The sequence below is a fragment of the Plectropomus leopardus genome, chromosome 10 (assembly GCF_008729295.1).
Source record: "Plectropomus leopardus isolate mb chromosome 10, YSFRI_Pleo_2.0, whole genome shotgun sequence".
Lineage (NCBI taxonomy): Eukaryota > Metazoa > Chordata > Actinopteri > Perciformes > Serranidae > Plectropomus > Plectropomus leopardus.
In genome coordinates this window covers 25131315-25146253 of record NC_056472.1, presented here as the reverse complement: position 1 = coordinate 25146253, position 14939 = coordinate 25131315, and the positions used below count along the sequence as shown (strand labels likewise).

Sequence of the window (14939 nt, the reverse complement as noted above, 5' to 3'; positions counted from 1 at the left end):
AGTTAAAAAGTGGTGAGATTGTTCGATTGCTTTAGACCAATTATTATCACTGCTTGAGGCAAGTGGCTTGAGGCTACATTAGCTGCTTCTAACATCTTCTAATCACCTGTGGTGGCTCGCCATGATCAAAACATCTGCCACCACGTATTGATTTTCTATTTTTGGAACTTGACCATTCATCAAGAGTGCTACTGTAATATATGTACCGTTCAACTTTGCATTACACCACACTCTCGGGGCGCTAAATGTTCTCTTGGCACAGACCAAGCAGCAAAACGCCAGGTACAGTGAGAGTGAAACTTAATTGTTCATCTGCTGGGTTGGTTCAATTGCTGCTGAGGAAAAAAAGACTTTATCAAGAGCTCCCACTGTACTGAATGCACAGACACCCAAAAACATTAAAACTTGCTGACCCCCTTCCGTCCACATAAGAGAAATGACCACAGCAGAAGATGACATTATACACAGTGTCTGGCAACACTCTTTGCTTCTGTTTACGTAAAAAGTCAGCATACAATGACGTATAAGGATCTCGAAGTGTCCAATTTCATGGAGGTAGTTTCAACCATAAGCCATTATAACTCCGATTTGAGGGGCAAACGGGCACTTGAAAATGAGTTGTTGGGGTTAAAATATTAAATGGGTTAGGGCCAATATCTCTGCTTCTGCTGCATCAATCTGATCTTTTCCTAATAAATTGTTCACCGTTGAATTGAGCAATGTTCTTGGAATCTCTTAACATCCTGACTGATGGGGAGTCAGGGGGACTACATCACACACTCACTCCACATTCTGCACAGCAGTGACACAACGAAGCCAACAACCCCAAATGGTTCCCTGGCAGCTCTGTAAATTCCCTGTCTGCTGCACTGTTCTGTCGTTTGGCCAATGCATCTGCATCATAAAACAATGTTGGAATAATGAAGTGCAGAATCAGGTACGAGAAGAGAAGTGTTGGCAGACTCCAGCCACTGACCCTGATGAAAGTGAGAGTATGTCACACTCGACCTTTTCTGAGAACAGAGATGGAAGACAACATGCTTTTAAAAGCCACTGGGTGAAAATGAGAATTCCCAGAGTCCCTCGAACGAAATTCCGTGAATGCTCGTGTTCCCCCTCAAGGACACCTACCCTTTCAAAACCGCCAATGCTTCCCATGCTTCCCAAACGGCCCCGCATCCGGCTGGCACCCTGGGGACAGAGGTGATAACAAAAACAGAATAACAAAAATATATTATTAACCAAAATTACCGACCTTGTGGTTGCACGCCTCTGCAAACCTGTCAAATTGCAGTTACAGTTTACATCCATGTCTGTCTTAGACTCATATGCAGCCATGACAATTGACAATGCTTCAACCTGGATGTTAATGCAAAGAAGCTACATATTCTAAAACATGAATGCTTCACACATCTACACAATCAGCACTGTTTCAAGGCTGACACCTACAATTTGTGTCACTAATACCTGACCAGATGTCTCCCCTTCTATTATGAGTTATGATGTTTAGAAACAGCCAGAAAAAGTGTTTTTGCAAAACATTATGATGTTAAATTAAACTGATCATTGACATTTCTGAATCCAAATTTTCATCACTATAATTTTGCCCAATGAGACATTTGTACAAAATCTTTTCATGATTAGGGTGCAAATTCCTGAGTTATGGCAAAAAAATGTTTTTTGAGATCACACTGACCTTGATCTTTGACCACCAAATTCTAATCAGCTTATCTGTGACTCAAAGTAGATGTTTGTGCCAAATTTGAATTCCTTCAGTGTTCTTGTGATATCATGTTAATGAGAATAAGAACAAGTACACAGTCCTGACCTTTGATGTTCTACTACCAAAATCTCACCAGTCAGTCTTTGAGTGCCAAATTTGAAAAAAAAAAAAAAAAATCCCTTGAGGTGTTAGGGAAACATTGCGTTCACGAGAACAAAATAAGACATAAGGTTACAGCAACTTTGACATTTGATAAGAAAAATCAAAATCAGTTTATCTTTGACTCAAAGTGGGTGTTTGTGCCAAATTTGACGAAATTCCTTCAAGGTGTTTTTGAGATATCACTAAGAATAAGACAGAAGAGGACACAGTGACCTTGACTTTTGACACATGACCACCAAAATCTAAGCAGTTCATACTTGACTAGAAGTAGATGTTTGTGCCAAATTTGAAGTAATTCCCTTAAAGGCTTCTTGAGACATTGTGTTCACAATAATGATATTTATGTACAAATGGAAAACCCAGAAACATAGTGCCTCTGGCCACAGCTAGCGCCGTTACATAAAACATGTTTACACAATCCTGACTGCTCGTGACAAAAAGTGCAGTTGATTTTGTCAATAATGAAATCAAACATCTACTAGCCATGAATCAGAAAATTTTAAAAGGGCAAGACATTTAAAAAAGGACCAATATTTCCCGACTTAATAACATTAACAGTGTTGTTGTTCAGTCTCTGAGACAATAACAGATGGCAGCAGAGGTCTCAGATTGCTTGGATCCCTCTACTAAGGAGTTATTCTGCTGTCTCACTGGCAGATATGGGTCAATCCAAATCCCCTGGATGACAATGACACAGAAACAGCAACTGATACAAAGACAGAGCAGAGACACATAAGGGTACACAGCACAGCGGCTATATTCTGTCTGGGGTGGAGAAATAACAGACAGAGACGGGGATTAAACTTAAAAATGATGTGGGGGGAGAAAAGAAAACGTGATATAAAAAACCCTCTCTTGTGACCCACCCTCGCAAGTATGTTCTCCAGGGAGTTAGTGAGGGAGGTGCGTGCTTTATTCTTGAGAACATCAAGTTTGGAGCGGCTGCTGGTGGCTGCGCCGTCTGCTGCTGAAGAGCTGTTCGCTGCAATCTGTGTGAAGTGAGCAGAAGAAGAAAAATAAATCAAAGCAATTATGGATAAAATGTGACTTTCATTATGAGCCTTCAGTACACAAACTCTGTAAACAAACCACACAGCCAAGAATAATACTGGATCTGTTGTTCTGAATGATAATACTGAGCATACAATCCCTGAGGCTACATCTTACTGAAGTAATAGTGATCAGCCCTTTCATACTTTAATGTCATGCTCTCCCCGCAGCAACTTATGGAATGCAACAGTGATTGAACTGATAACGGGCTTACAGTAGGTCTTTTCCAAAAACATTATGCTTCAAGATGGGAAGTGAAGAATTTCACATTTAAAATAGCAGCAAAAAGCTGAAAAACTGTGTTTTAAGCATCATTAGCAGCCATCATGAGCAACTAAAATCCCCCAAAATTTTATGCAACCTCACAAACACTCACAGACACTTTGCGTTAGCAGTAGAAAATCCAGTTTGACTTGTTTCTTCAAATATAAGAACACAACATTTTTTTTTTAAGTTGTGCTGTGAAAACGTTGCTGTCATTGTCGTTCTTTATCTTTCGGAAAAATAGAAACCTTGTTCATTCAAACTAAGGATAAGAACTCTTTGAAGACAGAGAGGTTGAAAGGGCTGAAACATATTAAATTCTGTCCTATTCTGGAAAAAGAAATTCAATCATTTTCAGAATCCTTTCAGGCCTAAATTGACATTTCTCCAATTTCAAGGATGTTAAAATCTGAACCTGTCAGAGGCAAAAACAAGCACTTAAGCAGACGTGTACTGCGTGTAAACAAATGGCAAGAGTGGATGCACTGCAGCCTGCAGTTTTAAAAAATGTTGCTGCCGTTGGTCACTTAAGACACAAAAACATGGGACAAGGGGGTCCAGGTTGAAAAATACTGAAGTTAACCTTTAAGTAAAATCTTCTGAAATCAAATTTGTAACTAAGCATGACTTTTTTCATCATATACAGGGTTAATTATTCACCTGCGGGGCCTCTCCGATGTGGAGGTGGGACTTCTGTTTGGTTCCACAGAGCTGCCTCAGATGGAGAATCACCAGCTCGTTCTCCTCGTGGTCTGACCCGGGCTTCAGTCTCTGCAGACACATGGATACACAAACACTCAAAAAAAACAAAAACTGCTTTGAAACAGATGCTGCATCTGTAAAATATTAAACTGTCTCTAGAAATCAATCACCAAAAACTGTCAATATGTCACTGAATTTCTCAGAAAATAAAGTGTTCTTTTTCTCAGCAGAGCCAAACCTTACCTGAACTCGCTCAAAAATCTCAGCCTGCTCGTTGTCAGTCAGCTGGGAGAGATATTTTTGGATGGCCAGCTTTGCTCTGGGTGGGTAGAGACCTGGAAACCGAAGCGGAAATAAGAGGGCTTTTTTAACTCTGAGAAAGAGACCATGCATCAATTTATTTATGAGCCAAGTCACAAAGAGAGTCCGCGCGGCTTACCTTCAATCCTCTCACAGAGCTTGTGCAGGTCGTGCATGGGGCAGGCTTCACAGAGCTGGATCTGGGTCTTGTTGCTCTGTAAGGCTGCTGCTGTAGTGAAGGCCTGCTTCAAGGTCAGCATCACCTCGTCCACCTGACACAAACATGCGGGACAAGACAGGCATGCACAGTCAAAAAGACAACACAGATCAAAATAAATGGGGTTAAGACAAAAAGATGAAGTCATTTGTATGCACATGTTTTGTGTGACTCACCAGGGACTCACTGGCACACTGGAAAACGAAGCACACATACTGACTGGGACCCGACTCTGACTGGTCCCGACAGATGAATCCAAAATGGTCGGACTGTTTGACACCCTGCGACAAATTCAAGACAAACATGAAACGAGAAAATCACTAGAAGGAAACACCATGCATGTGGATCTTCGTATTCTGTCAGTGCAGCGATAAAAAACAGAAAACTGCAACAAAAAACTGTCATTGACACCATAATGGCTCTTGACTGTCTCCATTTCCATTTTCAATTTAATTAGTAGAGTAAACACTTAGCGCACACTAAACAGTGTGTTATCCTAAAGAGAAACTTCAGTATTTTTCAACCTAAACTGTATTTTCCCATGAAACTGGTCCAGTATTGAGCAAGAGGGCTGCAGTCTGAAAATGGGCTGCAATGTAACCACTTAGGGCATTTGAGCACCGTCATTTAACATCCACTAAAAGTGCTCGTTTTTATGACTGACAGGCTCAGATTGTTATTATAAGTGTCTGACAACATCATGGAAAGCATTCCTACAGAGAAAGAGCTCTTTGTTAAAGAGTAAGATCCTTTTTTGTTTAATTGGAAACGGCCCTGAAATCACAACTGTGAAACCCAAAAGACTCCATTTAAATAAAGAGTGATTTCATAATCGTAAAACAAGTTGCGTCAAGTCAGATTTATTTATAGAGCACATTTAGAAACAACAAACGTTGACCAAACTGCTTAACAAAGAGATAAAATCAATCAAGTAAAAACAGTTCGAAATTAGAGAATATACGTGAATTAATATCATTCATATCTTTATAAAATCATAACCCAAAAATTGCATTGCACAAACAACACATTACAACACATTGTAATAAAATATAAAGCACACTTTATATAAAGTATATAGTAACAAAATTATCAAAATAAAACTCACAAAAGCTTTTTTGGTTTTTCTTTCCACTGTTTCAACAATCACCAAGTCTGGTTTGGTTGAAATAAAACCCTAATTCACCTGATTAAATGTGAAAATATGCTGCTCTAAACATAATAAAGTTACTGTTTATCCACACAAAGTCTGGCAGGTTTTGCGATGGCGAAGGCTGCCAGCTGCTGCCTTTTTTGCTAAATACTTGAGCAATTTTAAAAAATGTTGTCTCCATTAGTCACTTAGAAACATAAATATGGGAAAACAGCGTCTAGTTTGAAAAATACCAAAGTTACCCTTAAATGCAAGATGACTATTTGAAGAACCCGAATTAAATCAGGCAGCAAAAAAAAAAAAAAAGATCATTTCGACATTTTCCATCAAATTATAGACTGAAAAAAGGAGGCCTGTTGTGGTGTCAAAACAGGCAGTAATGCATTTGGTGTCTAAAGAAGAAGTGCAGAAAATTATTCTGAGCTTATCTCATCGCAAGGACTGAAGCCGAGACAGAAAAGAGAGGCTTTTAATGTTAATACAGAAAGTAAAAATAAACCAACCTGACAGCAGGATGAGATGTCTTTGAAATTCTTCTCCAGCACCACTGTCTTACTGTCTGGACTTATGAGATTTACTTCAAAACGCCCGACCTGTGAAACACAAAGGTGTATTATGGTCAGACAGATTCATGCACAAACACACAAAAAAGCACTCAGGCAAAACAATGATGTTGTGGGTATAATTTAATGCAAAGACAATCTCAGTGTCAAGTATCTCATGACAAGGACTCGGACTATTCGGAGACCCGTTCAATGACATACATAAACAAACTCGCGCACTCTCCAAATCGAGGTCAACATGTCTGCACCAACGATTTTTCCCATAATTGACTGCTATGACGAGTATCATATTGAGCGTTGTGCTCTAGTTTTTAAAATTAGCCTCATGAGGAAATGGGCATGGTGTGTGAGGAATGGCAGCTGGCTCACTCTGCAGCTCGAATGCTTTTTCACAAAACGCCGGCCTCCACGTTTTTACACAGTAGTAGCGCTACACTCACAAATTCTCCTCAGGAGTTACGGCTTTTCTAACTGAAGCGGTAACTCGGGCCTGAGCCAGTCGCAGCGTTATAACTGCCAACCACATAAAAAATGATTTGTAGAAGCAAGAAGCTCGGGCCTAAATGCAGAGAGGGTGTCAATGACAAACGGTGTGAGGCAAGCAAGCATTTGGTTTTCTGGTGTGAAAGATGGAGTCAAGTGAAAAAAAAACATCCATTCATCTCATTCACAAAAGCAGTATATGTACAGATCAGCCCAATACACCCACCTACCACTGCAGTTTTGGAGAAAATCCAAAAATAGTATAAAATATTACTGGAAGTCAGCACAACTGTCCACTATAATCACATATAGTATTTATTCCTTTCAGTTTACAGCTGATGACTGCAAATCAAATTAAATATATCCCTTGGCCATGGTGAGCTGCAGGTTTTAAGATAAAGCTTTTCAATGTCCTACCAACGGAAGAGCAGCTACAATCAGCCGGAGACACAGATAAGAAACCTCTGAGCTGATATGCTCACTCTGAAAGCAACACATCAGTTTTCCTGGAAGTCAACAGAATTATTGCATATTATTGCATTATATATTGTGGCATACCGCAACTTAAATGTGGATGTTTCTAGTTGCCTCTCTGTCAGCTCTTTCTAAATTTGTGCTAAATTTAGGCTTTTAAGTCAATTTTGCAAGTCTTGGTGGAGCTTTTTGTGGTTGGTGTTGCATAGTGGCGGCGTGTGGCTCAGAGTTACTCATCGGCAGTGGTGGACAAAGTACACAACTCTATTAATCAAGTGAAGTACAGATACTCCTGCTCAAATAATACTCCAATACAAGTGAAAGTTGCTGGGTCAAATTACTTACTGAGTTAAAGTACTGGAAAATTTGCTTAAGAAAAAAAACACAAGTATTCGAAGTACTTTTTAAAAAATCTGGACGTATTTTTGTAAATTGTCCCGTACGTTTACAGAACCTAATGAGGCCGTGATGAAGTTTGTGTGGTAAATAGAGCAAACATTTAAAAAGATACAAATCACTCAAATACAACCACCTGCTGATGACCTCTTCTTTCTACCTGTCTCTACTGATGAACCGCCCAATCTGAGTAGCACAAACCAGGCCAAGATTTTCAAATGTAAACATCAGTACACATCGAGGAAAGGTTGGAGAAGAATGAGCACCGGCTGAACTAGCATCCTGCTAGCCACTGTAGAGGCGTAAAAAAAAAAAAAAAGGACAAACTCGCCAACGCCACATCAGCAAGTGTATTATTCTTTGATTCACCGAAACCTGGCAAAATCCAGGATGACGCCATTCAACTCGGTGACTCTCTTTCTATTTGCCGATGTGGAGGAGCAGAGGACTGGCAAGGGAAGGAGATGAGTTTTGTGCTTTATGGTGAATAAGTACTGGTGTGCTGCTGGGAATGTCAGGTGCTGCTGGATCACTGCTAATGGCAGTGTTGCTGTGTTTGAGTGACAATGTGGCCGTCTTGTTGTTGAGGTCCAGATGTGTGGACAGTTAAATCACTCCACAAACAGCCTCCATGGATTACCAGAACCGTCCGGAAACATGGACAATCATAAAGCAGCAGCCATCAATATGAAGCAAAATGGACTGAATTATAGTGCACAAGTTTGAGGGGCTGATGGGATTGCATTTCAGTGGATTTGTACCTTGTATAATTCCATGTGAAAAAATTAATGATTGATTGAATATGAAATTTGCTCTACCTGGAAGAGCATGGTGCGGTTCTTCTCTGAATCAGACGGCTGAACGTGGTTTGGTGCGCTCGAGTGTCTGCGCCGTGTGGGACCCATGATGACGCCCTCCCCTGGCTTCCTCTGCAGACTCCCCGCCAGGCTGCTGCAGCGTGTCCGGAACTCTTGAGGCTCCTCAAAACCAGAATCCTCCAGGATGCACTCGGGAAATGCTCCTCGCAGACTGCTCTGACTGGCACTGCTACACAAGCCTTTACCTGAAACACAAACAGCAAAGATACACTTATTTAGATGAACACACCTGGAACTTTTAGATGCTACTCTGGTGTACTGAGCCACTACATCAATAAAAGAGCTAACGCTAAGTCCTAAACCTGCATACAGGCTCCTACCTCCAGCCATGTCCTCCACTATAAGGCCATCAGGGTCTTCAATACTCTCATTCAGAGCAGAGGACAGCGGGTCTCCATCTCCTCCAATGAGGAACTCCACAGGGGGGCTGTCTGTGGACCCTCGCTGGCCGTTGAGCAGTCGAAGACGCTTGCGCTCGACCTCATGCTGACGAAACTTATCGATGCAGTCATCGATGAGGGTGGCTGGAGCCTTTTTGTGCAGAACTGTCACCTGGATTTTTAAAATGCAGCAGCATTAACACTTTGAAACATGGGCAAGTAAGTTTGATTTCTTTTTAAAAAAAATATGAAAAAAAGACAAGAAAAAAGAAATGATTGCAAAATGAACAGGAAATCAGTGAAGAATACTTGAAAATTACCTGAAAAATAAACAAAAACAAAGAAACAAACAAAGAGAAGAAAAAGAAAAGTTTACCTGGAATCACAAATAAATTAACTTAAAGTGCTTAAAATATAACAATTTTAATTAATTTTAAATATATGTAGTTGTGATAATTATAAATATAGTTATCTGGAAATATTTTACTATCTTTTAAAAAAAAATCTAAATCAACAAATTTCTTGCAATTTGCGGAAGATCTTTACCAAGTTGCTCATTTTCTCTTTTTTAAAATCCATGTTATTTTTTTTTAAAGAAATCAATCCAATTAGCTCGGGATTCGAAGGTTTAAATAATTTTGAAAGGTGTGATGTCAATCCAGGTTTCAAAGGGTTAACATAATTACCTGATAGAATAAAAACAATTTATTTTTGGGGGGCACATTAAATTCTACCTTGCCGCAGTAAAGCACTTCAAACTTCTGGGAGTTGTAAAAGGCCTCGTCAGCTTCCTGTTTGGGCTTGACGTCTTCCTTTAGGGCAGATTTGGACACTTGGCGAATGCTGCTGATCACCTCAGGGACCTGAAAGAAAGGAAAGTGGACCAAAGGGACATGATGAATGGGAAGAGGAAATCCACAACAAAAGAGAAAAGGAGGTGACCTGGAAACAGAAGCAAGAGCAGGTTTTCTCTGCAGCTCTTCCTGCAGCTGAACAACATGAGAATAAAACAACCAAAAAGGACACATAACCTAACTGCAAAGCAAGGAATCCCCGTCTGTTTGTCCTCCACATATCTCAAGAGCCATTCAAGCACTTCACACTTAATGTGTGTATTGCTGTGGACGCAAGGACGTGCAATATGACATTTGGTGCAATTCTGACATGCAGCGCATTTTATATGAATTACCTTTGAATAAACAAGCAAACAGCGCTCTGTTGGTCTGTGAGCAGTGGGCTTCAGGGCTCTACAGAGAGTCGAGCATGTCTCATTTAGTGTATTTCACTGGTGTTTCTGCCGTGAGTAGCTTGAACTTGGGTGTGTTTTTATTTGCCTTTACACTGGAATAATTTATGACACTAATTATGTTGTCGCCTGCAAAAATACCTCTGCTCTTTAAATCCATAGTCTCTGTCATGACTGCTGTGGTTAAAGCAAACACAAAATACACATATTTGGAAATTGGCCACTATTTGTATAGTAGCTGCAACTTAAATGTTTTTCAGGGGCAGAATCAGATATTTAGGGATCCCTGGCAAACGCATTCTTGCTTTACTTTCTACCCTTTCTCAAACTGAGAATCTTGATGTTGGCAGTGGTAAAACATGTTAAACTATCAACTGAAAATAGTACAAATTTTAATACCCACCACGATTGCAGCGTCTACCGCCACATACTAATCTCAAAATTTGGAGCTGGACCTTTCATTAGGAGCGCTGTTGTAATATATACACTGTTTGGGGATTCCTTGCAGCTCTCGGCGTACAGAGTGCACTCTGGGTACGGACGGAGCAGCTGAACAGCAGGCGCAGTGAAAGTGACACTAAACCATACATTATGCTGGGTCTAAAAGTTTGCTTCACCCTCTGCAGCAGCCGCTCCTGTCATCCATCAATCAACAGATCAGTTATTCATCCCACGACTCAAACTCCTGCATGTCAACAGCAACATGTCTCTGTAAGGTAAATGTAGTAGTGCAATGTTTTCCTCTGAAGTAAGCGTGCAAGTAAGTAATTAGTATACCATGAGTTACATTGGTGCAACTCGTTGATTTGGCGGCCTTTATTTTGTTATTTCAGAGTCAAAGGAGTCAGGATAGTAACATAATTTCATATTTTTCATATCTAAAATCATAATAAATCTATAGCTGTATGGCCCTTTGCATGAGTGGTTTTTGAGAAAGAGGCAAGCAGCAATATTGGAGGTCGAGCATTCGGCACAAATAACATCAAATGCAATAACCCTACGATCTCAAAAGACACTGTTTGTGACTTGTTTGTATTTTATATGGTAACAAAAATTATTCAACTTACATTCACAGCATACAAAGAAGTGAACATAGAACAAATTAATTTTTTTTTTCACTGACTGTCGCTGCTCATGCAAAAAACTTGCTTTGATTAACAAATAACTTGACCAGACTTCGTGTTGTGACTTTAAATAACTTGGGCTAGTCAACAACAGACAGACCAAACACTGCACCCATAACAAAAGTAGGGGAGGGGACAGGAAACTCCCACTCTCTGTAGGACAGACGACAAAACAAAAGGGCTGGAGGAAATCAGAGACTTGAAGGTCGCTGAGCCTGTTTCTGCTCCGCCGTGTTTGGCACATGCACCCTGTTCAACTCCAGGAATGGGTTGTGCCATCCAAGCAGGAAATCTGTTTTGGTAACTTGCATCTAGTAAAAAAAAAACCTAAACAAGTCAAGACAGAAAATGTAAGTCTGTCAAAGCTCGCTCTTAAGCAGTACTTGGGAATTTGAAGCCATTGCATCATTCAGTTATGAGACAATTTTACAGTTGAGATTACAATAATTTCAGCAGACACAACAGGAGTGACAGCCTCTGAGTTCTGGCTCTAAAAAAGCGAGAGTGCATAAAACCAGGCCACAGCCAAGGTCGGCCAAACACCCGTTTAAGACAACAGTGAGCTCCAAAACAAACAGTGGCTCCACACACTGCACACAAATCCAACTGTATCTGATAACAGATGCCAACTGACTGTTGAGCAAACATATGTATTATGTAGACCAGCGGGGGAAGTTATGCAACAAAACACATCAGTCAAACTTCAGAGGTGTGACCAGGACAACAGGACAGAAGGGGGAGGGCGGGCAAATAGGGAAGGAATAATTGTAAATAAAATAAAACATCCTGGGAGAGTGTATCCCTGCTGTTCATGGAGGCAAGTTTATGTATGAGACACAGAGATCAAATACTTGTCTGCCATATTGCTCCTGTTGCTACATGAGCTATTTTAAAAGCCCATTTTCCAAGCGCCCGCCTTCCCGAGGGTTGAGCTGTGCGTGGCTGGTGACAAAGGGCTGCATGGAGACGGGGAAGAAGGCAGGTGGTGGGTGGATGGTCATATATACTCAGCCATCTGTTCACTCCAACAAGCCTGACCTGTGTAACTGATTTTCTGGCTGTCAGCTGGTTTATTTTTCTGAAATCCTTGAAAACTTTCAAAGAATCTTTTGAGTAAAGCTGCAACTAACGATAACTTTCGGTGTTGATTTATCTGTCGATTATTTTATTGATTTATCAATTTGTTGTTCATGTATAAAATGTGGGAAAATGTTGATCAGTATTTCCAAAAGTCCAAGATGAAATCATGAAATATCTTTTTTTGTCCACAACTGAAAGATATTCAGTTTACTGTCATAAAACCCTTCAACACTGCCTACTCAAGGCAGGTATGTTGCACTGTTATGCCGCCTCGCCATTCTTTCTAAAAGGTACAATCACTGGAGAGCTGGGACAGAGTTGTGTGAGAAGTAACACCGCCAAATCGACGTCTGTGTTAAAGGGACAACTGGCAGGACAAGACAGGTTTGACGTTTTGACGACAGGTTATGCTTTCTACCAATTGGCAGGATTTTAAAAAAGTAGCTAGCAGCAGTTAGCAGCTATGAAGTCAAAGATAGTGATAATCCACTGTATTCAGAATACATGCGGATGTGAATAACCTTGTGAGTAATGAGATGTAACCCTTACTCTAGTATTAAATTAACCAAACATGGTTTTGATGGCAAATCCTTTAAAAGTATAGTTTACACCAAAGTCTCTCGTAGCCTTAATCTAACCTCACCTTAACCGCTTTTCATTTAACCCAGGGTTTCCCATATATTCATTGATTTGTTGCAGCCCGCCACCATTAAAAAATCTGTCAGCGTGTATTGATTTTATATTTTTGGAGCTGGACCGTTCAATAGGAGCACTATTAGAATATAAATACCTTTATTTATTCATTGCGCTGGGAGCGCAGAGTGTACTCTGTGCACAGATGGAGCAGTAGAGTTAGAGGCACTGTGAAAGTGAAACTTGACAGTTCACTGTGTTGGATCTAAAAGTTTGCTTTCTATCTGATCAGCTCTGATGAAGTCAACAGGTCAGTTATCCACGCAATAAGTCAAACTCCTCAAATCTCTGCTGCTGACAAAAAAACCCAAGAGAACTCAACTTCTGCTTGTGCTGTGTTCAAGGACCTGCAAAAATGGCAGAATTTAAAGAGGAGAAACCACATGCAAAATAAAGTTTGCAGATCAATAACTACTAAATTGTTATTGTTCAGAAAGCACTGACAACATGCATGTTATATGTCACACAAGAGGCCAGTGCTGTTGTGTAACACTTCACGTCCATGACGCCTCTTTTGCTTCCATGATGCCAGCATGCTATCTAAAATCAAACACTACCAGGCCGTCGTTTGGTTCTGAGTAAAAAAGGCAGAGATATTGTAATGAAGTGTCTTCGTAGCGGCCCTAATGTGTAATCTCTGTGTAAAAAGGGCTGTGGGAAAAACTGGAACCAGAGATTCTTAAACTTTAATTTCTTAAAAAACTACTCAAAGTGATTAATCAATTATCATATTAGTTGGGGATGAATTAATTCTTGTCAGCTATTCAGTTAATCAGTGCAGCTCTAAATTTGAGATCCCTGCTAACTTAAAGCTATGAAAATGAATGTCTGCACATAAATATACAGAAAATAACCTTAAAGATGTCACCCTATTTTATCAAGGGTGGACAAAACAGCATGTGAAATCAAACTGGCTTCCTCCGTGGGAAAAAAAACATTGGCAAAGACAGCGCTGACACTATGAGGTGAAGGTAATTCAGAGGCCTTGGTGGCTGAGAATCACAACTGCACTGTCTGTTCTGTCACGCCATGAGGCCCGCGTCGGAAAAAAAAACAGCGCCGTCTTAACATTTAAAGGCACTGCTGGATTATACATGAGTAAGATGACACCATCGCAGCATTTGATCTGATTAATAATTTGTAGTCAGTCCAATAGAGAGCCAGGAAAGGTGCTCATTTCTTGGGTGGAGACAGGAACAGACAGGCAGAGAGCAAAGAGGGAATCGGGGAAAACCGCGGTAGAAATCTCTTCAAACACCACTCCGACGGTACTTCAAACTGGGTTTTACATCTAACCTTCACCCATCATTGCCTGGCTTTATCGAACAATATCAGTGACACTGGCTGTGATCCAAAGCCTGTCTACATAAACGGCAGCAGCTTTAGAGCTTAGGAGAAAACAAACACGAGGATTGTCCCCTGTGAGCTGGTGGAGTCCTGAGCACTCTCTGTGCGTGGCTTATGTAGTGTCAAACCTCCATACAATAGGAACTAATAATATCTGATCAAACAGAGGCTGGCACATGGTTCTGTTGACCTTATCAGCACCATTAAGCCAAACCGCCATGCTCACATCATCCACAATTAGGCCTAATTAGACTTCTTTTAGAGGCACACAGGTTATCTTTGTGTCAATACAAGATAAGGATGAAAGAAGACAGGCATGAAAGATCATTTTCCATGTCAGAACAGAAGCAATACAAAACTACACGCTTATTTAACTAAAAATAATCAAAAGACTTTAAAATCCAGTCACAGCTTAACTTAATACGATATATCAACTGATTCATGTCTTAATTTCAAAATGTAAAAAAACAACAAAAACAGTAGTTAAAAATGTATGAATAACAAAAAAGAAAAAATGCCCCTTTCATATATAATTAAATTATTATCAAAAACTCACATAAAGAAAACCAAGGCTTGTCATATATATGCTGGCATACACATATACACCCTATATCTAATCTAAACATTTTATTTTCATAGTGTGTGTGTGTGTGTGTATATAAACAAATAAAAACATAAATAAAAATATGACAATTGATTAAACAATA

General features: G+C 40.1%; 1 protein-coding gene across 4 annotated transcripts in view; it reads right to left on the bottom strand.

The window, feature by feature from the left end:
• tbc1d4 (TBC1 domain family, member 4) overlaps positions 1–14939 on the bottom strand; it is a 46628-nt gene that overhangs the window by 22265 nt on the left and 9424 nt on the right. For all 4 annotated transcript variants that reach the window (XM_042494099.1, XM_042494100.1, XM_042494101.1 and 1 more), the window contains exons 2-11: positions 9477–9605; positions 8683–8914; positions 8303–8547; positions 6072–6161; positions 4595–4699; positions 4341–4473; positions 4145–4236; positions 3860–3970; positions 2752–2874; positions 1132–1191 (exon numbers count right to left, since the gene is read on the bottom strand). In XM_042494099.1, coding sequence (XP_042350033.1) covers positions 1132–1191; positions 2752–2874; positions 3860–3970; positions 4145–4236; positions 4341–4473; positions 4595–4699; positions 6072–6161; positions 8303–8547; positions 8683–8914; positions 9477–9605 — 1320 coding nt within the window. The remainder of the gene's footprint in view (positions 1–1131; positions 1192–2751; positions 2875–3859; positions 3971–4144; positions 4237–4340; positions 4474–4594; positions 4700–6071; positions 6162–8302; positions 8548–8682; positions 8915–9476; positions 9606–14939) is intronic.